General features: G+C 52.7%; 1 protein-coding gene across 2 annotated transcripts in view; it reads right to left on the bottom strand.

Moving 5' to 3' along the window:
- Nucleotides 1–24,941, bottom strand: part of KLHDC4 (kelch domain containing 4) — a 44,943-nt gene that overhangs the window by 12,607 nt on the left and 7,395 nt on the right. Inside the window, exon 5 of one of the 2 annotated variants that reach the window (XM_047792707.1) lies at nt 14,096–14,232. In XM_047792707.1, coding sequence (XP_047648663.1) covers nt 14,096–14,232 — 137 coding nt within the window. Of the gene's footprint in view, nt 1–13,876; nt 14,003–14,095; nt 14,233–24,941 lie in introns of those variants that run through there. The other variant, XM_047792708.1, reaches the window with a different exon arrangement.

The following is a 24,941-nucleotide window of genomic DNA, read 5'->3' as shown; positions in this document are numbered from 1 at the left end:
TCTCCATGTGCCATGGATGCGGCCCTAAAAAGACCAAAAAAAAAAAAAGAAAATATCCTGAAACCAACCAGGGAGAGAAACACCTCAGCTACAAAGGAACACAGGTAAGAACTAGGTCCAGCTTGTCCTCAGAATCCATGCAAGCAGGAAGAGGGGAAACATTTCAAGTGCTGAGCGGAAAAGCCCGCCCACGCAGCATTCTGCACTCTACAAGAGTATCCTTCAAAAGCGAAGGACAAATACGTGTTTGTGAGACAAATAAAAATTGAGAGACCCTGTTGCCAGTACAACTGCTTTGCAAGAAGTGCTCTAAGAAGTTCCTAAGAGATGAGGACACAGGATGGGCCAGAAACTCAGATCTGCACAAAGCAAGAGCACCGGCGGAGGAGTACGGGGAGGACACTCCTCTTTCTTACTCTTCACTGACTCAACAGCTAACGGTTTCAACAGCAACAGCAACAACGGGGCGTCCCGGTGTGGCTCAGTGGTAACAAACCCGGCGAGCATCCACGAGGACTTGGGTGCAATTGCTGGCCCTGCTCAGTGGGTTAAGGATCCAGCACTGCTGTGAGCGGGGGCATAGGTCCCAGAGGCGGCTCGGATCTGGCGTGGCTGTGGCTGTGACACAGGCGGGCAGCTGCAGCTCTGATTTGACACCTAGCCTGGGAACTTCCATATGCTGCAGGTGCGACCCTAAAAAGGGTATTTTTGGATTACGTATGCTTCTATATGCACGTGTAGACACAACATGCCTACCCACGGCGTAGGGAATACATGTGTCTAGTGTGTATACATGTAAGTGAAATGAATGACACCGTGCTACAAGGGACAGGAAGACGTCAGGATTAATTACCGTGTTTCTGTCAAGGTACCCACACCACTGTGAAGTGGCAGAGTGTGATTTGAAACTGGACTTGGGGAGTTCCCACTGTGGCTCAGCAGGTTAAGAACCCGACTAGTATCCATGAGGATACAGGTTTGACCCTTGGCCTCTCTCAGTGGGTTAAGGACCTGCCATTGTCACAAACTGCAGCACAGGTCGTGGATGCAGCTCAGATCCATCCCACGTTGCTGTGGCTGTGGTGTAGGCCTCAGCTGCGGCTCCCACTCACCCCCTGGCCTGGGAACTTGTGCACGCGGCAAGCGCAGCCAGGAAAAGAAGGCAAGATGAAGGAAGGAGGGATGGCAGGAGGCAGGTGGCCCTGGACTTGGCTAAGTTATAAATGTTTACTGTGCACCACCAGCTCTAGGCAGCCACTGAAAAGTTAAAAAAAGGGCAAAACTGACATGCTGAGACGAGAGAGAGTAGGATCACATCAAGTGCTCAGTTAAACCCACAAAAGGCACAAGCTCGCCTGGGGTGGGGTGCGCTAGGGATCCGGTGTTGCAACAGCGGTGACGCAGGCTGCACCTACAGTGTGGGTTCAATCCCTGGCCCAGGAACTTGGGCATGCCACGGGCACAGCCAAAAGCAAATGGATGGAGAAAGACATATCCTGCTAATAATACTCCCAAGAAACTAAGAGCAGCTACATTAATTTCAGACAGACCTGAGAGCAAGCAAAGTTATCTGGGATAAAAAAAGCATGACATGATAAAAAAGGGGCCAATTTTCTAAAAAGACATGACAATTCTTAATATTTAGAAGCCTAACAACAGACAGCCAAACTATATTAGACAAAAACTAATAGAATTGAAAGGAAAAATAGGTGGCTCCACTGTAATAGAGAATACAATGCCCCCTCTCAAAGATGGGCCGAAACCAGAGTGCCCACTGTGATGCAGCAGGGTCAGGGCGCTGGGAGACGTAGGTTCAACCTGGGGCCTGGCGCAGCGGGGTAAAGATCTTCAGCTGTGGCACAGGTCACAGCCGTGGCTTGGATTTGATCCCTCGCTAGGGGAACTTACACAGGCCGCAGATACAGCCCCCCCCCCAAAAAAAGAAGGGACACACACACACACACACACACACACGACTGAATCACTTTGCTACACAGCAGAAACTGGCACAACACTGTAACTAAACTATACCTTAATTTAAAAAAAATCCAGAGTTCCTGTCGTGGCGCAGTGGTTAACAAATCCGACTGGGAACCATGAGGCTGCGGGTTCGATCCCTGGCCTCGCTCCGTGGGTTAAGGACCTGGCACTGCCGTGAGTTGTGGTGTAGGTCACAGACGTGGCTTGGATCTGCCATTGCTGTGGCTGTGGTGCAGGCCGACAGCTACAGCTCCGATTAGACCCCTAGCCTGGGAACCTCCATATGCTGCAAGTGTGGCCCTAGAAAAAGACAAAAAAAAAAAAAACCAATGATAAAACTATAATGCATAAGAATATGAAAAAGAATCTAAGTATGTATAAATCACTTTACAATACAGTAGAAATTCACACAACATTGTAAATCAACTACAATAAAATTAAAAAATAAAAAAATTATAAGGGAAACTTATGAAATGGAAATGAAAATACAACTTACCAGAATTTGTGGAATGGAGTGAAAGCAGTGCTTAAAAGGAAATTTATAGGATTGAATGCACATATTAGAAAGAAAATATAAAATCAATAATCCAAGTTCCACCTTAGGAAACTAGAGAAAGAAGAGGAGATTAAACCCAAAGCAAGCCAAAGAAAAGAAGCAAGAATCAGAGCAAAAATTAACAAAATTTAGGAGTTCCTGTCGTAGCTCAGCAGAACAAATCCGACTAGTATTCATGAGGATGCAGGTTCGATCCCTGGCCTCGCTCAGTGGGTTGGGGATCCAACGTTGCCATGAGCTGTGGGGTAGGTCACAAATGCGGCTGGGATCCCGAGTTGCTGTGGCTGTGGCGTAGGCCGGCAGCTGTAGCTCCGATTGGACCCCTAGCCCAGGAACCTCCATAGGCCGCGTGCAAGGCCCTAAAAAAAAAAAAAAAAAAAAAAGACAAAAGAAATTAATAAAATTTAAAACAGGAAATCAATAAAACCAAAAGCTGGCTCTTTGAAAAAAAATGGTAAAAGAATCAATAAACCTCCAACCAAACTAAGAAAAAAAAAAAAAAAGGAGAGGCTATCAAGTACAAATATCAGAAGTGAAAGCGGGGACACCACTACAGATCTCATGGAAATTAAAATGAAAATAAAGCAATAATGAGAACAACTCCACGCCCACAAATGTGACAACCTACATGAAATGAACCTACATGAAAACAGACCTCATCGCAAGAAACAATCTGTCAAAACCCACACAAGAAGTAAGCCGTCTGAACAGACCCGTATCTTTTAAGGAAATGCAATCAATAACTAACAACTTTCCGAACAGAAAGCAGAAAGCCAAGACGGCTCCCCAGTGACACGCTCTGCGCTTTTAAGGAAAGAGTCACTGAGATCCTCTCCAGCCTTTCTGAGGACAGCTTCCGTCCTCGAGGCATAACCCCGACACGCAAGACCTTCTAGGAAAACGACAGGCCGGTATCTCTCATGGGCCAGATGCAAAATCTTCAACCAAATATCAGCAAGATGATTCTGAAGTACAAAAACAAGTGGACACTATGACATGCGACATTTATCCCAGGCAGGCAAGGCTAGTTCAAAGCCTGAAAATCAATATAATTCATCACATCTGACCGACCAAAAAAGAAAAAAATGCAGCAAAATCTAAAACCCACTCCTGAAAAAAAAAAAAGCAAAAACCCTCTCTCAGCGAACTCGGCATCAAGGGGAACTTTTCCGACGTGACAAAGAGCCACCAGAGGTCTACAGCTAACATCACACTGGATGATGCGAAACTGGAAGCTTTCCCACCAACATCAGACACCAGACAAGGCTGTTCTCTCTCGCCATTCCTTTTCAGCTTCCCGCATGAAGTCCTCGCTAACTCGGAAAGAAAGGGAACTTAAAGGAAGAAAGACAAAAATCTAAGAATCACCAGGACAACTTCTGGACTGGTAAACATTCGTAGCAAGGCTGCAGGCAAAGTCCAACCAAAGTCAAGGGCTTCCCGACAAGCCCCCGATGGACACGTGAAATGTGAGGTTAAAGCAGAACCACTTACATTTGCACACCAGGGTTAAGTAATTAGGTATAAACCCAATAAAATATGTGCAAAATCTATATGGGGAAACTACAAAATTCGGATGGACGAGACTGAAATACTACATCAACGGAGGGACGTTTCATCCGAAAGAATACTCACTATCGTCAAGACGTCAGTACTTCCCAACGGACCTACAGATTCAGCACTGTCTGAACCAAAATTCCAGCCAATTATTTCACGGATACCAACACACCAATTCTACAGTTTATACAGAGCCAGAGGACCCAGGAGAGCCAACCCGGCGGTGAAGACGGAGTTGGAGGACTGAGGCTACTTGACTTCAAGATTTACGAAAAAGCTAGAATCATCAAGACACTGTGCTGCTGGTTAAAGCACAGACAACAGACCAATGGAACAAAGCAGAGAGCCCCAAAACAGATAATCCCCAACCACAGTCAGCTCATCTTTGACAGAAGAGCAAAGGCAACACGGTGGAGCAAAGACAGGCTCCCCAATGAACGGTGCCGCAACAACTGGACATGCTCAGGCAAAAGCACAAACCTGGACACAGACCTGACCCCTCCCACAGCAAAGGACTCAAGATGGATCAGAGGCCGGCATGTGAGGTAACTGACAGATAAGCTGGACTCGACTAAAATGTAAGGCTTCTGCTCTGCAAGACAGTGTCAAGGGAATGAGAACTCACCGTCTGGGAGAAACACTTCTGGATAAACGATTTTCATCCAAAATACACAACTCCTAAAACCCAGTAGCAAGGAGGCAGACAACTGGTCTTAAAAACGGCCAGCGCAGCCACTCAGACACACGGGCCAGGCACCTCTGCTCGCCTTGTTTGGAGGTGGTGCCATCTCAGCCTGGCTCTCCTACCACGACCCAACCGCGATGGCCAGCTCCCCACAAAGGCAACACCTCCAGGCTGCAGAGAAAGCTTCCAGCCGAGCCACCCAGTTCTGCACGGTCTGTAGGGAAGGCGCTTATGCATTCCACCAAGCCTCCCCCAAACCAGGGACCCTAAAAAACATAACACTGAATCTCAAAATGAAAGAAAAGCTCAAGCTGCCCGATCAGCGTCTCCCCGCTGGCCCACCTCGGGTCTCATCGCCTGGGAGAGGACCCCAGGGCCTCTCTTACTCCACGCCGGGACACAGCCCCTTCTCACCGTCCCTCAAACGCTCAACCACCCCAGTCTCTCCCCGAACGCCCCCGGCTTAGCAACCTCCCTCTCAATGTGTCCTTCAAACCAGCGGACTCAGCCATGGAGAGTCAGCCAGAATCGCCGGCCCCGCTCCTGAAGGCTACACCCAGCTAAGTGCCCCTCGCAGCATCAGCCTGGGGCAGCCTCGCCTTAAGCGGACCCCACCACCACGCCTGCAACTCACGAACTCCTCCTCGTCTGCTATCAAGGGCAACACTGTCTTCTGTTTTTCTCTTATTTTCTTCTTCGGCCCCGTGGCATGTGGAAGTCCCCCGGCCCAGGACTGAATCTGAGCCAGAGCTGCGACCGAGGCCACAGCTGCAGCAAGACCACTGGATCCTCGACCCACTGCACCCGCACAGGGCTGGCCCCTCCACAGAGACAAGCCAGATCATTAGCCCACTGCGCCACAGCGGAAACTCCCCAGGGGCAACTTTTTAGTGGTACATTTATACGCAACCTACAAGGAAAACTTACCCCACCTCCATTTCACCTTGCTAGATTCGGCCCATGAAGATTATTTTGGATGCCGAATTTGCCAAGCAACTCGTCTGCTTTCATTCCTAATGACTAGCTTTGTATCACACTCAAATCTAGGAAGCGTGTTTTCTTACCCAAATTCATGATAAAAATACCAGATGGACAGGGCTCAGAAGGACAGCCTGGGCCACGCCATGACACCACCGCTGCAGGGTCATGCCGCTGCTGGGCACCGACCCCACCTGGGCACCCCCCTGAGGGAGCAGCGCTGTCCTGGGGCAGGCCCCGCCCACGGGATGAAGCAGCCGGCACGACGTCACCCCCTGGGGCTGGGCTGGGAGCCGGGAACGCGCCCCCCTGCTCAGCTGCACCACGGAGAGCTGAATGACCACAGCCCCGAGTCGGGCAGACAGCAAACTCCCCTCTGGAGAAACATTCTGATTTACCGTTTCTTTGCCAGCACAACCTGGGAGCAGGTTTTCTTTCAAATACTAGTAGTTATGCTTCCAACTCTACTTCAAAAAAAGGCAGGCGGGAGAGCCCGAGCGCTCCAGGGTCAGTCTGGTAACCATGACTCTGGAAGGCCCAGCGACCTCCAGAAAGCGCCAGCCAGGCATCTCTAGATGCCTCCCCGGAGCCGAGCAGCCAGGTCAGGGCCTCCTGCCCACGAGCCTAACGGGTGCTCCATCCTCCGGTGAGCCAGGCACGGAGGACTCAATTAACTTTCTGCGGCAGCAGTCAAGTACCACTGTGTTTTGTCACCAAAAAGGGAAAATTTTTCTATAAAAAGACTCTACATATTCCTTTAGAAAAATGAAGCCACCCAAAAAAGCCTGTTTATATTTGAATCTCCAACAGGCACTTCTCAACCGCCGTCACTCCTAAATATGGAGTCTTAAGAAACTAACGCGCCCCACTCGGCCAGACCAGAAGTGGCACAAAAGTCCACACGTGCTGCTCTGGGGGTTCGGGCGCTGGCGCCTCCCAGTTACGTGCAGAGCAGCACTCCCGCCGGGCATGCTGCCACCCAGGCCCCTCCGGGCCAGCTGTGCTGACATTACAGAGACGCCCGCGCGTGGGCTCCGGGTAGAGAGCTAGGCGCTCAGTAGGCACAGGCTTCGCAGACTGTTTTCCAGTTTACACCTGACCAGAGGCGCTGCAGTGCCGCGCCGTCCCCGAGACAGTTACCGAGCACGGGAGCCATTCCTCTCGGCATCCCGGAGATTCAGGCCACATCAGCCGGCCTGACAGGGAGCTCAGCCCAGAGGCCCCACCCTGAGTAAAGCCCACAGCCCTCGCCCACGCGGAGAAGGGCTCCCACGCGGCCCCAGCCGGGAACATGTGCAAGAGGCAAGAGCACATCCCTGTTGAAGCAGGGCATCCCTGGAATTCGGCCGCACGTTTCCAAGCCCCGCTCAAACCCCGATGTGGGGCTTCGTAGGTGTGGAGAACATATCCGCACTGCACGGGCTATCAGCAGCAGTCATCAGGATGCAGGTGGCCCACCAGCGGTGTCCTCCTTTTAACTCTTAAGAAAACCACCTTTTGCAGCGTGTCTGCACAGTAAGATGACCACCGGAGGGGGTCTGTCCCCGGAGAGGCAGAGCAGGTGGGTGCTGGCCGAGTCTTGCCTTTGGGGGAGCTGCCCTCCCACCCACACAGGAGCACCCAGCTCCGCCCCTACCTCCTGGGGGAGATGCGGCTGGGGAAGGCGAGACTGTACAAGGTAAAGACACCTGCAGTGCACAGAATCTGCCCTGCCAAGTCCAGTATTTCCTTCTCTTTTTTTTTTTCAAACCAGGGCATTTTGCAGGCACCTCCCACCAAGGAGAAAGGCTTGAAGAGACTCTCCAAACCTCTGGGAGAGCTCGTCGCATCTGTGCGTCGTGCAGTCAGGAGGCCCTGCTCACACGGACGCCTAGGTTCTCTTGGCACCGGTAATGCTCCGACTTGTCCTCTCATTTCCCAACTGTTAGGACGTCAAGAAAACACTGCTGGAACAGAGAACGTGCATCTACAGAGACAACAAAGATGCTGAAGGGTCCGTGTGATGCAAACGTGGGGCAGAAACGTGAGAAGGTCAACAAAGAAAGAGGAGTTCTCATTTATGAGCTCAGCGGTGACAAACCCGACCAGCATCCATGAGGACACAGGTTCGATCCCTGGCCTCGCTCAGTGGGTTAAGGATCCGGTGTTGCCATGAGCTATGGTGTAGGTCTCAGATGAGGCTCAAATCCTGCATGGCTGTGGCTATGGCGCAGGCCAGTGGATGTAGCCCCAACTGGACCTCTAATCTAGGAACTTTCCATATGCAGCATGTGTGGCCCTTAAAAAACAAAACAAAAAGACAAAGGAGCAAAAGAAGGCCATGCATGGCCTGGGCAGAAGAGCTGGGGCCAGGTCCTGGGTGCAAGTAGTGGGTGCTGGGGCCACGTTGCAAATACACCCACCCCAGCCCGGCCGCCTCACAGACACACACCTGACCCAAGCTCACGTGTTCGCCCTGAGACACAGAGCCTGCGGTGACCTGACCTGAGATGTTCCCACACCCCAAGTCAAAGCACCGTGACGCTGCTGTGCAACAGACAGGGCACAGCCGTAAGAGAAGCGGGGGCCAAGCCCAGGTGCAGCCCAGATGGATGCACAGAAACAACATTCCCCAGCAGAGCCAGGCGCCCGAGTGCCCACAGTCCACTGCCATGACGCTGACGCCCAGCAGGCCTAGTGTGTGCACAGAATGCCCAGGCAGCACGGTGGGGAGCAGGGGGCTCCTGGGATGCCGACAGTACTCTTCCCAGACCTGAGCAGAGTCTCGAATTTGTAGAATTCATCAAGCTACCGTGACTATTTTACTATTATTCGTGTTTTACTTTCGTAACGGTATTTCACTTTATTCACGTTTGCTTTTATGAAAAGCACCTTTACAGAAACCCTGGGGTCTGGGAGCAGCACCCGGAGAGGCAGGCCTCTGGCTGCAAAGGTGCTCAGTCCTGCCTGGCACCTTGTGGGGCATGGGGTCCCTGTTCCACCTGCCCAAGGCACTCTGACCCACGCAAGGCTCAGGTCACTCAGCGTCCAGGGGTAGGAGAAGGCCCGTGGGAGCACAGGACTCAGCCTGCGCTTCAACCGCCACAGCACACGGTGCAACACTCCTGCAAAGCAAGGACCCTCGCAGGCACTGGTTGCTCAGGGTGCCCCTTCACAGCCCGACCTCTCACCCCAGGAGAACAGTCCTAACTACTCCAGACAGACCCTGCCTTCTCCTGCTGCTGTTTCCACATGCACGGAACCTCGCTCAGACTATAACTGAGCAGGGCCTTGGGAGGCCCTCCCAGAGTGGACCTTTTATCTACAGAAAACCTGCAGTCAAAGAACCCATTTAGTCAGAGAAGCGGGAAAAAGGAAACCATCAAGGAAGATGGAATAACGACAGTCCAGCCGTTCGGCGAAGCCCAGGACCTTCAGGTCCTCCCGCAAGACGGCAGATGATATCCGGAGCCGTGTCCTAGGAGCCGTTTTGCAGGCGCCGAAGCCCCAGCAGGTGGAAGAAGCCCACTGGATGCTGCCCACCAGCAGGTGGAGCCCAGACTGGCTGGAACCAGAAGGCTGATGACACCGACGCCCAGTGACCTCACCACCCACCCATCGGGAAACGTCCACGAGCTGAGCACGCCCTGCTCCCCAGACACCCCCAGCCCCTCTTTGCTGGCAATTCAAGCCACTTTTTCTGTTTCCTCAACTCTGCGTTTCTGTTTGTCATCGGTGCGCAGAGGCAGCCGAAATTTCGTCAACAAAATCAGATCATCAGCATGGAAAACCACTCGGGGCGGAAATCAAAAGTCACAGCTAGAGGGAGTCCCCTGCCCTCCCATGCGAAAAACCCTCCTAGCAGAGAGGGGACTAACCCGGCTGCCCTGACGGAGCTCGGCCCTGCTGGCCTTTACCACCTTCCCCCGCAGTCTCCCCGCCCGTGAGACCACCCCCATGGCAGTGAAAAACCCTTTCCTGAGGAATAATCACCGAGTGCCGGGCCGAATCCTGGAAACTACACTGGGTTCACGTGACCTGTTCCCGCGCTTCTCCTGTGATTCAAGCCCCACACCACATGGATCCCAGTGGCCTCCTCCAGAAATGGAGAAATCTGCTTTCATTTTAGCTACATCCCCTTCCTTTTTCTTCCAGGTCAGTAAGGAAAATCACAGAGGAGGAACGGCCAGCAGCTGCTCTGTCCCAACAGCGGCCATGACGTAGCGTCTTGACAACCAAGCCCAGCCACGGCCCCAGCTCCGAGTCAGAAGCCCACGCGCTGTGACCCAGCCCCGGGATCAATAGACCGACTGCAGTAATTAGTCTGCCTGCGCTTCTCGGCGGCTACACTGGGCCATGTCATTAAGCCTGCACGGCCCTGCCAACGACAGTGGGGCGAGGCTTTCATGCTGGAATAAGCAGGAAATTACAAAAGCAATACCCACACCATTTTAACTGCTAAGGATCTAAGGGGCGTTTCCCCTGCGCTGTCTGACCTCTGAAAGGCAGCAGTGCTTCCACACGGCTGAACAGCGCTCCAAATGAGCACAAGCCCCGCAGCGAGGCCTCCGGCTGCGATCCGGGGCCGCCTGGATCAAGGTCATTAGGGGGGAGGGGTGTAAAAAGCCCATTTCCTCAGCCCCATTCTCAACAGCTCTGGACCAGACTTGCTGTCTGGAGCGAGGGGGCAAGAACGCGTGACCCAGCTGCCCAGGTGCCACTCCAGGCGTGAGACACGAGCCGCGGTGTGCTGCTGGCCCTGAGCCTGCTCCCCAGGCGGACGGCTCTCCCGGCCAGCCCGGCACCGACCTGCCAAAGCGCTTTAAGGAGCCCTTTCGGCCGGGCTGACACGACCGGAAAGCTGCTCACCCCACAGGGCAGCCACGGCGGTACCATGTGCTCCACTGGGAAGCAGGGCTGGACCCCGAGAACAGGTAAGCGCCACCCCAACAAGAAGGGGGTCACTGCACACCCGCAGCAGGTGTGAACACGGTGCCCAGGGCCCAGGGCGAACCCCGACCTGGGACCTTGGTCAGGCTGGCCGGCTCAGGCTGGCCGCTTGCTACTGACTCCCCTACACAGTCTCTCTCTCCTCAACGTGAGGACGCTGTGTGCCCAAAACCTGTCACTGTCCCCACTTCCTGGTGACATCATTCCTCAAAGAAAAAGCTTAGTATCTCACGTGTCAGGCAGCCAATCCCTCGTGGCTTCTGGTGCAATGACGCGCTCAGGCAACGTTCCCCGAGATGCGCCTGCTGCTGACAATGGTGGGCTGCAGCCACTGTCACAGCAAGAGAAGGGGCCAGGGAGGGCACGCTGTGGGGTGGGGTGGGGCGCGGGCTGCGGTGGTGCAGAGGCCAAGACACCGAGCATCTTGGGAGGGCTGGAGCCCAGCCAACGAAGACAGGGGAGTGGATGCAGTCATCACGCAGGGTCTCATGTGCACCCTGTTTCAGTTCCTGCACCCACTAGGGGCCTTCAACACAAGCTGGGAGCTTCCATCGTGGCTCAGCAGTAAAGTACCCGACTAGCATCCATGAGGACATGGGTTCGATCCCTGGCACTGCTCAGTGGATTAAGGATCCAGTGTTGCCATAAGCTGTGGTGTGGGTTGCAGACACAACTCGGATCCTGTGTTGCTGTGGCTGTGGTGTAGGCCACCAGCTGCAGCTCTGATTCGACCCCTAGCCTGGAACTAGCATGTGCCATGGGTGCGGCCCTAAAAAGACAAAAAAAAGAAGCTGGCCTCAAAAGGGAGGTGTCTCGGCACCACAAAGCAGCAGTAACTGAACTTCGCTGAGCAGCAGAAACACAGATATTTAGCTGGTCATTTACAACCTCCTGGCAAAGAGTGTAAGAGGTGAAGCTGGGGACAGGCCTCGGCCCCAACTCCCAGCCCCCCAGGGACCCTGGGCCCTGGGGAAATGCACCGCCACGCCCTGGTCACTGCAGGGAAGAGCTCCACACAGCTTGGCCCTCTGCTCTTCTCGGCCACCAAGAACCAGATGGCCACCTGGAAGACAGGCTCAAAAAATAAGACGAAGCACCTAGCCCTTCTCCTGCTGTACCGCTCTCTCAGCACCAGAGAGAGGTTAAGAAAGCCGCCTCGATCCTGTGCCAGCACTTTCACCAGGGGCCACAACGCACCCTGGAGAGAACTCGGCCACCTTAATCCCAATAAGCAAAGAGGCACTGAGACCTGTTTCTCAGGGACAACTTCTGACTGCGGACAGAGGCCTTGAAGGCCGTGCACAGGTAACCGAGCCCAGAGCACCGGGACACAGCACATCGTGCCCTGAGGCGGGGCTGGGAGGCACAGGCCACCTCCAGCTCAGCAAAGGACAGTCCCCAAGAGACCCAGGTGAAGCTCCCGGGGCTTCCCTGCTTCCTCGGGAAAACCCACAAAACCACCACAGTGCTGGAAAGGCCTGGAGGAGCTGGTGTCACAAAACAGCCCAAAAGCGGCTGCTGGCAACCTGGGGCCCCGCCAGAGCAGCTCCTTCCCAGGGCCGTCCATGGTCTCTCACCCACATGCTATGGGCAAACATTCCCAAAGGTGATAAAATGCAGCAAAAAGGAGTTCCTGTCATGGCTCAATGGTTAACAAATCTGATTAGCATCCGTGAGGACACAGGTTCGATCCCTGGCCTCACTCAGTGGGTTAAGGATCTGGTATTGCCATGAGCTGCGGTATCAGTAGAAGACTCAGCTCAGATCCTTCGTTGCTATGGCTGTGGTGTAGGCCAGCGGCTACAGCTCCGCATCAACCCCTCGTCTGGGAACCTCAATATGCCGTGCGTGTGGCTCTACAGAGACACACACACACACACCAAAAAAAACACAGAAAAAATGCATGAGTTCCCGTCATGGCTCAGTGGTTAACGAATCCGACTAGGAACCCTGAGGTTGTGGGTTCAATTCCTGGTCTCGCTCCGTGGGTTAAGGATCTGGCATTGCCGTGAGCTGTGGTGTGGGTCACAGACGCAGCTCGGATCTGGCATTGCTGTGGCTGTGGTGTAGACCGGCAGCTATAGCTCCGATGAGACCCCTAGCCTGGGAACCTCCATATGCTGCGGGGGAGGCCCTAAAAAGCAAAAAAAAAAAAAAAAAAAGCAGTGAAGATATCAACTGATTCTCATGAAGTAAACAAATAAGAAACCACTGGGTCTTGAAAAGCGTAACTGAAGCAAAGCCGGAAGACGACAGAGCACACTCTCTTTCAGCTGAAGGAGAAGCTGACCAGGTTTCAACACACATACAACGAAAACGACGTTTACTGCGAAAGTAATTCCTTTACCGCCATGCCTCCCAAGGTACCAGAGCACATCAGAGAAGGGGTGCAGGCGGTACTGGGAGCACCTCGGGCTCACTGTCGCCCTGCGCCCTCACCAGCATCTGTCCAGGGCCTGCCCAGGAGGCCCCGGGCAACTTCCCCTCAACCGTGAGTGCCTGGCTGCTGTCAACCATTCCAGGCCTCACAGCCAGGGAGTCGCACGACCAGGGACCTCCCCACAGAGTCGCACGTCCTAGGACCCGACCACTGGTGGGCACCACTACTCACTCACTCCGTCACACAACCGTCTCTCGCCACGGCGGGGACACTGGTGGCTGCTTTAATGGCAGGGAAGGTGCCCAGCCCCTGGGCTTGCCCACCCCGGGAGGATAAAGCCGCTCACTCCGCCTTCCACCCGCCACGCTACTAGGTTTCTTCGTGTACGAAATTCACACACGGATACACACTCTCTCGAGTCAGGCCCGCAGCTCCGACCGCCGAGATGGCGGCATGGACGTGCAGTGGCCAGTGCAACAACCACAGGTCCACGTCACCCACAGAAGCAGCAATCAAGCACAGTGATACCGCGAAGACTGGCACAGCACACTCTGTAAATCAACTGTGTTTGCCTAATTAAAAAAAAAGGCACAATAACGGCGGAGCTGATTTACAGAAAAGCAGCGTGGAGGCCCCCCGCGGCCTTCCTCGCTCCAGCTGCACTGCTGCTGCGTGAGGCAGGCCAGGCGGACACGCCCGCTGGGGACACCATGCTCCACCGCCAGCAAGCCCCAGGCCAGAGCCACCTCTGAGGGACAATGAGGTGCGGGGGAAAGCAGTGCCCCAAAACCCGGTAAACGCAGAAGCTGACGGCAGAGGGTCGCGGGTCCCAGGGACCCTGGCACGCCTTCCTCGAAGCCAGGTGTCCAGCAGCAGGTGCCCGGCCGGGCTGCTCCAGGCAGGGTCTTCCCGGAGGGAGCTCTGGAATGATCCTGCAAGAGGCGATCCCGTCGCGTGAACTCCGGGTGCTGGCACGAGTCATGGGTCAGGAGCAAGCCGGGGGCGGGGGGGCTTGTCACCGGGGCCTTACCTGACTTGTTCCCAGGTCTTGGTGGCCAAGTGCAGGACCCAGAGGTCCCTGTAGTGGTAGAACTGCTCTCCGTCCGGAGAGGCAAACTCCCCGCCAAAGATCCAGAGCTGTCCGCCGCCCTGGGGCACCGCCACAGCCTGTAAGAGGACAGGGACAGGTCAGGGCACGGCGTGCAGCCGCGTGGGGACCAGCAGCTGCGCCGACCACATCTGGGCCAGCAGCGCCCACTCGGCCACTGTCTTCTCCTGCCTCTGAGTGGGAAAGTCCAGACAATTTCTCATACAGCAAAGCAAACCCTTGGCCAAAAATCTAATCACCGGGCATGCATTCCTGGGCTCAAAAATTAACACCCACTTCTCTCTCAGCCCCAATTCCATTGACACCTGTTAAAACGTAGAGTGAGGAGCTCCCGTTGTGGCACAGTGGAAACGAATCTGACTAGGAACCATGAGGTTGCAGGTTCGAGCCCTGGCGTTGCCGTGGCTGTAGCGTAGACCGGTGGCAGCAGCTCCGATTAAACCCCTCCCCTGGGAACCTCCCTATGCTGCGGGTTCGGCCCTAAAAAGACCAAAAAAAAAAAAAAGGTACAGTTACACTCAGAGTAAACACTAGTTACAAGGCAAACTAACAAGGTTTTCTTCTCACTACACAGAACACGTATTTGTCGATCCCTTCCTATTGGACACTAAACACCTAAAAACGCATATAATATGCAACGTCCATTTAACTTTTTTTTTTTTTTGGTATTTTTTGCCATTTCTTGGGCCACACCTGCGGCATATGGAGGTTCCCAGTCTAGAGGTCGAATCGGAGCTGTAGCCACCGGCCTAAGCCACAGCCACACGGAATTCAAGCCGCGTCTGTGACCTACACCACAGCTCACGGCACCGCCAGATCCTTAACCCACTGAGCAGGGCCAGGGATCGAACCCGTAGCCTCATGGTTCCTAGTGGGATTCATTAACCACTAAGCCACAAGGGGAACTCCTTTTCAACATTTTTTTACTTTAAAAATTTAAGCCTAACAATAAAGGCCAACGAAAGCAGTGAAAACAAAGCCCTCTGGGCCACACGCTGCAGAAGCTCTCACCACCATGAACTAGTTGGCACAGGAGCAAAGACCAGCAGGCAAGCCACGCTGATCAAGCACCTGGCGATACGGAACCTACCTGACCCACAGAGCATATTCCGAAGCCTCGGAGGTTCAGCAGACCGTCCAAACACCCGCAGAACAAACGGTCCAGGGGACATCTCATGAACTAACACGCCAGTTGAGAGTGGGGTGGGGCAGGGACTGCGGACGGAGCTCCAGGGCTCGCACCCCACAAGCAGAACCAGAACGACACCCCACATTCCCAAGGTCACTAACTCCACGAAAATGAGGCAAGAAGCCTCGACACTCCAGAATGCACGCTACTGTCCGAGATACGCGTGCACACACACACGACTGCCCCGTTCCCTGCGGGACCACGCAGCCACGTTCTCCATCACGCGCTGCGCGCTCCGTCCGCGTGAGGCGAGGCCCAAGTCCCAGCCTCGACGCTGGGGTCACCTGCCACGTCTCCCCCAGAGAGCCTTTCTGGGAAGGAAACAGCATGTGCAAGAACGGATTTCAGACAGTGAAGAGCGAATGCCATCTCTCATAAAAAACCTTCATGGAGGCAGATACCAGCAATACAGATTTGGAGACTTTAGAGGCAATTTGCAGGCTATCCAGTCCGGCAGGGGCTTTTCAGCTTGGGGTTGGACTGTCTGTCGAAGCAGCAAATGTCTCCTGCCCAACAAGCACCTGAGCGGAGCCTAAAAGGAACACAGGTACCATGGAGCCCCTTCCCAGCACACTCGGGAGCCAGGCCCCAACCTCGTGCTCCAAGGCTGCCCTGTCCGGTCCTTCGTGTGGCCTGTCCCCTGTGGTTCTGCTGAAGGCCCAGGACTCACAGGCCACAAGGGAACCATGCAGAACGTCCTGGGCTGACAGCCACAAAGCCCACACTGGCCAGTGGGCGACAGAGCCCACTCATTTGGTGACACCCCAGCACCTGGAGACAGTCCCAACTGGACTGGTTTTATGGTTAGCTGACCTGTGAACCGCATGTCAGAGGGGACAGACCGCAGAGAAATGAGGGCTTCCAGGGAGTTTCTGTTACGGCTCAGCAGTAACGAACCCGACTAGTATCCATAAGGGTGTGCATTCGATCCCTGGCCTGGCTCAGTGGATTAAGGATCCGGCGTTGCCATGAGCTGTGGTGCAGGTCACAGACACGGCTCAGGTCCTGAGTTGCTGTGGCTGTGGCATAGGCCGGCAGGTACTGCCCACTCAGTGAATAACAGCAGGGAGCAGGTGCGGGCCGGCCTGCCCTGGGCGTGCCGCCCGGGGGCCCAGTCAGCAAAGCAGGTGACCGGGCACGTCCTCCACACCAAGTGGGGGTGAGCCGAGGGGCCTCCTGGCCAGGGGCTTGGAAGCCAGGCCCATGGCAGCAGGTGAACCGGTCAGGGGCTGCCGGGCCCCAGGCGCTCCCAGGCCTCCCGCCCTCGCAAACCTCCACACGCAGGTGCCCCCCCCCCCCGGGCGTCAGGGGCTAGTTCCCAGGGGGCCTGCCCCTGGGCACCCTCCGAGCACCCTGGGGGTGCACTGAGGGTCCTTCACTGCATTAACGCTGCAGCACCGCGGCTCCATCGGCTCCTGCCCCAAGGGGGGGTCCTGGGGGCACTGAGGGTCAGGCACCCCACCCCCACTCAGTTCTGTGCATCCCCTCTCCCACCAAGAGACCAGCCCGCTTCCTACCACTCTCGAGCCCAGCAATTATAAAGAAACATTTCAAGCCTTTAAACCAGACGCGAGAATGAGCTCAGGCCTAAACTAACACAATTTTTGGATGCAGTGAAGTTAGGCTGTACTTGCAAGCTACGCAATACAACAGAGCTCGCTCTCTCTCTCTTTCTTCTTCCTTTTGAGGGCTGCACCCACGGCGTACGGAGGTTCCCGGGTAGAATCAGAGCTACAGCTGCCGGCCTACACCGCAGCCACAGCCATGCCAGATCCAAGCTGCATCTGCGACCTCTGTCTGCCGCAGCCTGTGGTAGGGCCAGATCCTTAACCCACCGACTGAAGCTAGGAATGGAACCCACACCTTCATGGACACTGGTCGGGATCTCAACCCTCAGAGCCCACAACAGGAAGACCCAACAGAGTTCTGAAATATCACGCTGCAGAAGGCAATGCAATGCCCTGGGTAACATGACAAGTAACGCGTCAACTGGGGAGCACAGCAGAGGAAAAATGCGGAAACACACACACATACACGCACACACGTGTATACATACACACGTGTGAAGCTAAGTATCTATAATCCAGCTGATAGGAAACACAGAAGCACAGAGATTTGGAGCACGTGTAGAGAAAAGATGTGCAAATCATACATTAGCAGCTCTGGAGGAACAGCCAAGGGACCTTTAATCCTTTTATTTTCACAGTGAATATTTATCACATCAGTGTGTAAAGCCGCTCTTAAAACATCAAGTCAAACTCCAGGCAAGCCAAAGAACCGTGACCAAGCCTGTCTTCCACGTGGCCCCACAGTCAGACTCTGGGGCACCACAGAGGCGACTCAGGGGTCCGTACGTTGAGGGCTCTGGGCACACCTCCTCCCCAAGGGCCACCAGCACCATGCAAAGGCCGGGGGCTACTCCAGAGCAGCTCCCACCTGAAGAGAGCAGCATGCGGCCTCCACGTCCCACCAGGCTGAGCCCTCCCACTGGACACAAGGAGGAAGCCAGACAGAAACCAGGACAGCCAGACCCCAGGTCATGCAGGACCGTGAGCGAGGTCAGCCCTCTGACCCTGCAGGCAGGCTCTGCAGCTCGGGCTCTTGCGGAGCCAAGGAGGCAGAAGCCAGAGCTCAGGGATGCTGGGGCAGCTGAAGGCACAGGGCAGAGCACCCTGGAAGTCCGGGTGGGGTCCCCCGGAGCCTGTCAACACAAGTCGCACGCGTGCAGGATGAGCCCCCAGAGGCGGGCACAGGGTGGGCACCACAGCTGTCAGGCAGAAAGCCTGAAAACCACCTGAGCTCACACAGCACTGGAGACGGACAAGCTCCGACCAGAGTGGAAGGAGTCCGTGAACACCCGGGGCATCCCCCGGGCCCCAGAGAGGCCACGCACCACCACCCCAGAGCACGGCTCCAGACGGTCCCGAGGGCCTGCACCGGACTCGGCCACCGCCCAGAGCAAAGCTCACAGCGCGCTGATAAAAGAGAACGAACCAGGCGGCACCTCAGCAGCACTTGGCCGAATGAGTCCCGCTCGGGGCGGGAGGCGTCTGCACAGGCCTAACGCCACGCACTTGGCTGACGAGACACAGACGGAAGACACCGTCTGCCTGTGGACCAGGCATCAGAACGACGGAACCTGACACAGGAAGGCTGCGAAGGTTCCAGTGGGAACGCTGTCAATAAGACGACATGGGAGGGTCTGAAGAAACAAAGCTGCTCCGGGGTCCAGGGCTGCACCTCAGCTATGGGGCTGCCCCGGTTTCCCCAAGATCTGCGTTTGCATCACAGAGTCCCGCATCTAACCACACGGTCCTTGTGGAGACATGGGACCCATGGTGAGAAATGTCAGTCAATAAAATAAGACCCAGAAAGAACAGATGAGGGGAGTTCCCGCCACGGAACAGCAGAAACAAATCCGACTAGTATCCATGAGGATGTGGGTTCAATCCCTGGCCTTGCTCGGGGGTTAAGGATCTGGCGCTGCCGTGAGCTGTGGTGTCGGTTGCAGATGCGGCTCTGGATCCCCTGTTGCTCTGGCTGCGATGTAGTCCAGCAGCTGTAGCTCTGATGCAAACCCTAGCCTGGGAACTTCCATATGCCTTGGGTGTGGCCCTCAAAAGCAAAAAAAGACAGACAGCAAGAAAAAGAAATAACAGACAAGAGAATCAGAAGACAGAGATTTGGAAAGTCATCAATCTGTCCAAAGATTTAAAAGGAAACATGATCAGAGTAAACAGACATGGAAACAAATCCAGAACCGAACCACCTCTAGAGCTGAAAACACCCTATGTGTCAGCTCCTGCTGTGGTGCAAAGGCACCGACAGTGTCTCTGCAGCAGCAGGGACATGGGTTCGATACCTGACCTAGTGCAGTAGCTCAAGGATCCAGTGTTGCAGCAGCTGTGACGTAGGTCCCAACTCCAGCTCAAATTTGACCCCTGGCCCAGGAACTCCACATGCCCCAGGGCAGCCAAAAAAGGGGGGGTGGGGCGGTGGAGAGAAAGAATGGAGACTCGTTGTCCTGTTGAACAACAGTAAACAGCCTAACACACGTGTACTGGACTCTCAGAAAAATTGCACAAGTATATCAAAATCAAATTGCTGAAAATCCAAAGAGAAACTCTTGAAGTCTTGGGGGGAATGACGCAATGAATACAGGAGAATTAAGGTAAGAACGACCACTGACGGGAGTTGCTGGCGCCCTAGTGGTTAAGACGTACCACTCTCACCTGGACGGCCTGGGTTCAATTCCTGATCTGGGAACTGAGATCCCACGTCAGGCTGCTGTGTGCCACGGGCACAACAAACAAAAACAACCAACACTGAGCTCCTGCGGCAACGATGGCACTCAGAAAACAGGGTATCTTGGAGTTCCTGTCGTGCGTGGCGCAGCGGAAATGAATCTGACTGGGAACCATGAGGTTGTGGGCTGGATCCCTGGCCTCACTCAGTGGGTTAAGGATACAGTGTGGCCGTGAGCTGTGGTGTAGGTCGCAGTCTGGCTCGGATCTGGGGTTACTGTGGCTGTGGTGTAGGCCGACGGCAACAGTTCCAATTCGACCCCTAGCCTGGGAACCTCCATATGCCAAGGGTACAGCCCTGAAAAGACAAAAGACAAAAAAAAAAAAAGAAGAAGAAGAAACAGAGTATCTTGGGAGTGTTAAAACAGCTGTCCACGTAGAATTCTACATCTAGCATAAATATCCTGTAAAACAAAGACATCTTACCTTCGGAAAAAACTGCTACCAACACACCTGCACTTCGTGAAGCGGTAAATGAAGTTTCAGGTGGAAGGAAAGCATCACCGCACGACAACAGACCCACATGAGGGGATGAAAAAATGAGCTATTTTTCTCTCATGTAAAAATGTATATAAATAATAACTGTCTAAAGCAAAAACACTAACATGGTAGAGTGGGGCTTCTAATCCATACAGAAAGAAGATATATGACACAAAACAGGGGAGGACACGTGCATGTCTATTTATAAGGCTCTAAGCATCGATGAGAAGCAGCATGAGATCATTTGAAGACAGTCTGTCCTAAGTTAAAAACACACACTTCAAACCCTAGAGCAACCACTTAAAAAAGTATTGCTAATGAATCAACAGAGATTTTTAAGAAGGAATATTAAAACACTATCCACACCAAAGAAGGCAGGAAAAAGAGAAAAGGAAATATAGAATAGATGGACAAACAGCAAGATCAAAACCATTACGGACAGAAGTTCCCGTCGTGGCGCAGTGGAAATGAATCCGACTGGGAACCATGAGGTTGCGGGTTCGATCCCTGGCCTTGCTCAGTGGGTTAAGGATCCGGCGTTGCTGTGACCTGTGGTGTAGGTCACAGATGCGGCTCTGGATCCCGGGTTGCTGTGGCTGTGGATGTAAGCCGGTGGCTACAGCTCCGATTCGACCCCTAGCCTGGGAACCTCCATGTGCCGCGGATGTGGCCCTAAAAAGCAAAAACGAACAAAAACCAACAAATATTACTGAGAGCCATATCAATAATCACATTAAATGTAATGGATAAATGCACCAATTAAAACACAAACACTGTCAGAATGAATAAAAAAAAAGACCAAACTATGGTGCTGTTTATAGGAAATGTACTTTATTTTGGGAGGTGAAGGAGAAAACAAATAGCTTTATTGCTTTGCCAGGCAAGGGTGCCCACAGCAGGCTAATGCCCTTGAGACTCAAGGGCATTAGCTGTGGTTTTGTCCTCAGTGGCTTTTATTACGCTGAGGTAGTTTCCCTCTGTGCCCACTTTCGGGAGGTTTTCTTATCAGAAACGGGTGTTGGATTTTGTCAAAGCCTTTTTACGGTTTGATTCCGCGCTCTGGTAATGTGGTGGATCCCACTGAGCACGCTGCAGATACTGACGGATCCTTGCACCCAGGATAAACTCCACTTGATCATGGTATACAATCCTTTTCGTGTATCGTTGGATTCAGTTTGGCAGTGTTCTATTGAGGATTTTTGCATCTATGTTCATCAGTGACACTGGCCTATAATTTTCTTTTTATATGGTAATTTGTCTGGTTTTGGTATCAGGGTGATGGTGGCCTCATAGAATGAGTTTAGAGTAAAAGGATAAAAAGCTACCTCATTTAAACGTTAATCCTGAGAAATCCTGGGTGGCTGTACTGACTGAACATCAAGTGAACCTCAGAAGACTCTCGGAAAAAGGCAGTAAGGACACGAGACCGTGAACTTTATCAACCAACCTGAACCAGTAACACCATTCCTAACAACTAGAGGCTGCACATTCCTCCCAAACATACAGAGCACAGGCCCACATAGATGATGACATGTTCAGCCACAGTACAAATCTCAAAAATTTAAAGGACTGAAATTCTATGAAGTGCTCTTTGCAACAAAAAGCTGTTTGGGAAATCGCCAAACACTGGTACTTTAAACAGCATGCTTCTAAATACTGTAACCTATGGGTCAAAAAAGACATCTGTAAGCAAATTAGATTATTTTAATCTGATAATAGAACACATCAAAATTTATGGGATGCAGCAAAAGCAGTGCACAGAAGAAAATGCATAGCTTTCAATGCTTATATCAGAAAAGAAGTATTAAAATGAGTGCTCTCTGTTTCCAACTTAAGAAGCTAGAAAAGGCAAATTAAGTCCAAAGTGAAAAGAAGGAAACAGAAATAACCTTTTTAAATGTGTAAAGAATAGAGCAGAAAAAAATCAATGAAGCCAATGACAAGAAAATATGAGAACCTACAAGTAACAAATGCTGGAGAGGATGTGGAAAAAGGGAACCTTCCTACACTACTGGTGAGAATGTACATTGGTACAAGCACTATGGAAAACAGTATGGCGGTACCTCACGAACCTAAACATAGAACTACCATATGATTCAGCAACCACACTCCTGGGCACATATCTGCACAAAACTTTCATTCAAAAAGACACATGCACCTGCATGTTCCCTGCAGCACTCTTCACAACAGCCCGGACATGGAAACAACCTAAATATCAACAGATGAATGGGTTAAGAAGATGTGGTACATATACGCCGTAGAATACTACTCAGCCATCAAAATGAACAAAATAATGCCATTTGCAATAACATGGATGGAACGAGAGACTCTCATACTAAATGAAGTAAGTCACAAGGATAAAGCCTAATACCACATGGTATCACTTCTATCTGGAACCTAACACACAGCACAAAGGAACCTTCCCACAGAAAAAAAACCCAAACAAACCATGGACATGGAGAACAGACTTGGGGTTGCCAAGGGGGAGGGAGTGGGCTGGACAGGGAGTCTGGGGTCAGTAGATGCAAACTACTGCATTTGGAAGAGATAAGCAATGAGGTCCTGCTGTATACACACAGCACCGGGAGCTACATCCAATCACTTGTGGTGGAACATGATGGAGGAGAATGTGAGACAGAGAATGTGTATATACGTGTGACTGGGTCACTTTGCCGGACAGCAGACGCTGACAAAACATTGTAAATCAACTCTGGTAAAAAAAATAAACCTGTACAGAACCTGTACTGAAAAACCTAAATACAACCTCTGTTTGGGATCTAGTGCTGGGATTTTTAACTCACCTGGATCTTCTTTCAAGAATAACTTCCGGAGTTCCCGTCGTGGCGCAGTGTTAACGAATCCGACTAGGAACCATGAGGTTGCGGGTTCGGTCCCTGCCCTTGCTCAGTGGGTTAACGATCCAGCGTTGCCGTGAGCTGTGGTGTAGGTTGCAGACGCAGGCTTGGATCCCGCGTTGCTGTGGCTCTGGCGTAGGCCGGTGGCTACAGCTCCGATTCGACCTCTAGCCTGGGAACCTCCATATGCCGCGGGAGCGGCCCAAGAAATAGCAACAACAACAACAACAACAACAAAAGACAAAAAAAAAAAAAGAATAACTTCCAAGCTGATACATGAGAGGTACTAGGCAAATTATTCCCCTAACAATTTTAAACCAGAACCATGTTCTCAAGATTAAAACGTAGAAGGCACCTTAATCATGCAATAAAACTCCAGTCACCTGAAGCAATTAGGAAATTCCAGTCAAAGAAATTAAGCAAATGGCTAGTCACTGGTGGTGGTCACACAGCGGTGTTAGACTGACACCCACGTCAACCCAAAACAATACCTCAGGAGTTCCCCTTATGGCTAAGCAGGTTAAGTACCCGACTAGTATCTGTAAGGATGCAGGTTCGATCCCTGGCCTCATTCAGTGGGTTGAGGATTCAGCACTGCCGCAAGCTGTGGAGCAGGTCACAGATGCAACTCTGATCCTGCGTTGCTGTGGCTGTGGTGTAGGCTGGCAGCTGCAGCTCCAATTAGAACCCTAGCCTGGGAACTTTCGTAAGGTACAGGTGTGGCCCTAAAAAGAAAGAAAACAAAAACAAAAACAATACTCCATCGAGAAACCCTTAAAGTGTACCCCTTAAAGATACATCCTGATAACTAAAGCAGGCACAAGTTGCTATGCCAGGGACTGAACCTGAACCATAGCAGTGACGATGCCAGACCCTTAACCTACTGAGCCACAAGGGAACTCCTCCTTTAAGTTCTTAAGGAAGTACGTAATAGAGAAAACCTCTCTTTACTTGCCATCCCTAGAAAGGAAGAAAAAGTTCCGAGCAAATTTGTCTTTTTCTTCCCTTTTGCCAACAAAACAAAACAAACAACAAAACACACGTGTTGTCCACCTGGTTATTTTTTGTGTGCTTATTTTTTTTGCTTTCTTAGGGCCATACCTGCGTCATATGGAGGTTCCCAGGCTAGGGGTTGAATGGGAGCTGCAGGTGCCGGCCTACACCACAGCCATAGCAATGCTAGATCCAAGCTGCATCTGCAAACTACACCACAGCTCACAGCAATGCTGGATTCTTAACCCACTGAGCAAGGCCAGGGTTCGAACCTGCGCCCTTATGGATACAGTCAGGTTCGTTACTGCTGAGCCACAATGGGAACGCCTGTTTCCTAAAGTTAATGATGATGCTTAAAAACATCTTCACTAGCATTTTTTTTTTTTGTCTGTTTAGGGCACATATGAAAGTTCCCAGGACAAGGGGTTGAATCGGAGCTGTAGCTGCCAGTCTACACCACAGCACAGCAATGGTGGTTCTGAACAACATCTGCGATCTACACCGCAGCTTACGGAAACACCGGATCCTTAACCCACGGAGCAGGGCCAGGGATCAAACCTGCACCCGCGTCCTCATGGACACGAGCTGGGTTCATCGCCGCTAAGCCACAACAGGAACTGCTTTACTCGTATTTCCTTTGTCAAAAGGGACAGCAAGGTCACACCTGCAAAAACGTTTCATTCACCTTCAACAAGCTGTGTTTTAAAATTACACTTAAGGAGTTCCTGTCGTGGCGCAGTGGTTAACGAATCCGACTAGGAACCATGAGGTTGCGGGTTCGGTCCCTGGCCTTGCTCAGTGGGTTAAGGATCCGACGTTGCCGTGAGCTGTGGTGTAGGTCACAGACGAGGCTCGGATCCTGCGTTGCTGTGGCTCTGGCGTAGGCTGGTGGCTACAGCTCCGATTCGACCCCTAGCCTGGGAACCTCCATATGCCGCGGGAGCGGC

This window comes from Phacochoerus africanus, chromosome 8 (genome assembly GCF_016906955.1).
Source record: "Phacochoerus africanus isolate WHEZ1 chromosome 8, ROS_Pafr_v1, whole genome shotgun sequence".
Taxonomy (NCBI): Eukaryota; Metazoa; Chordata; class Mammalia; order Artiodactyla; family Suidae; genus Phacochoerus; species Phacochoerus africanus.
Note: the sequence above shows the minus strand (reverse complement) of the source record. Positions and strands in the feature narration are given on the sequence as shown.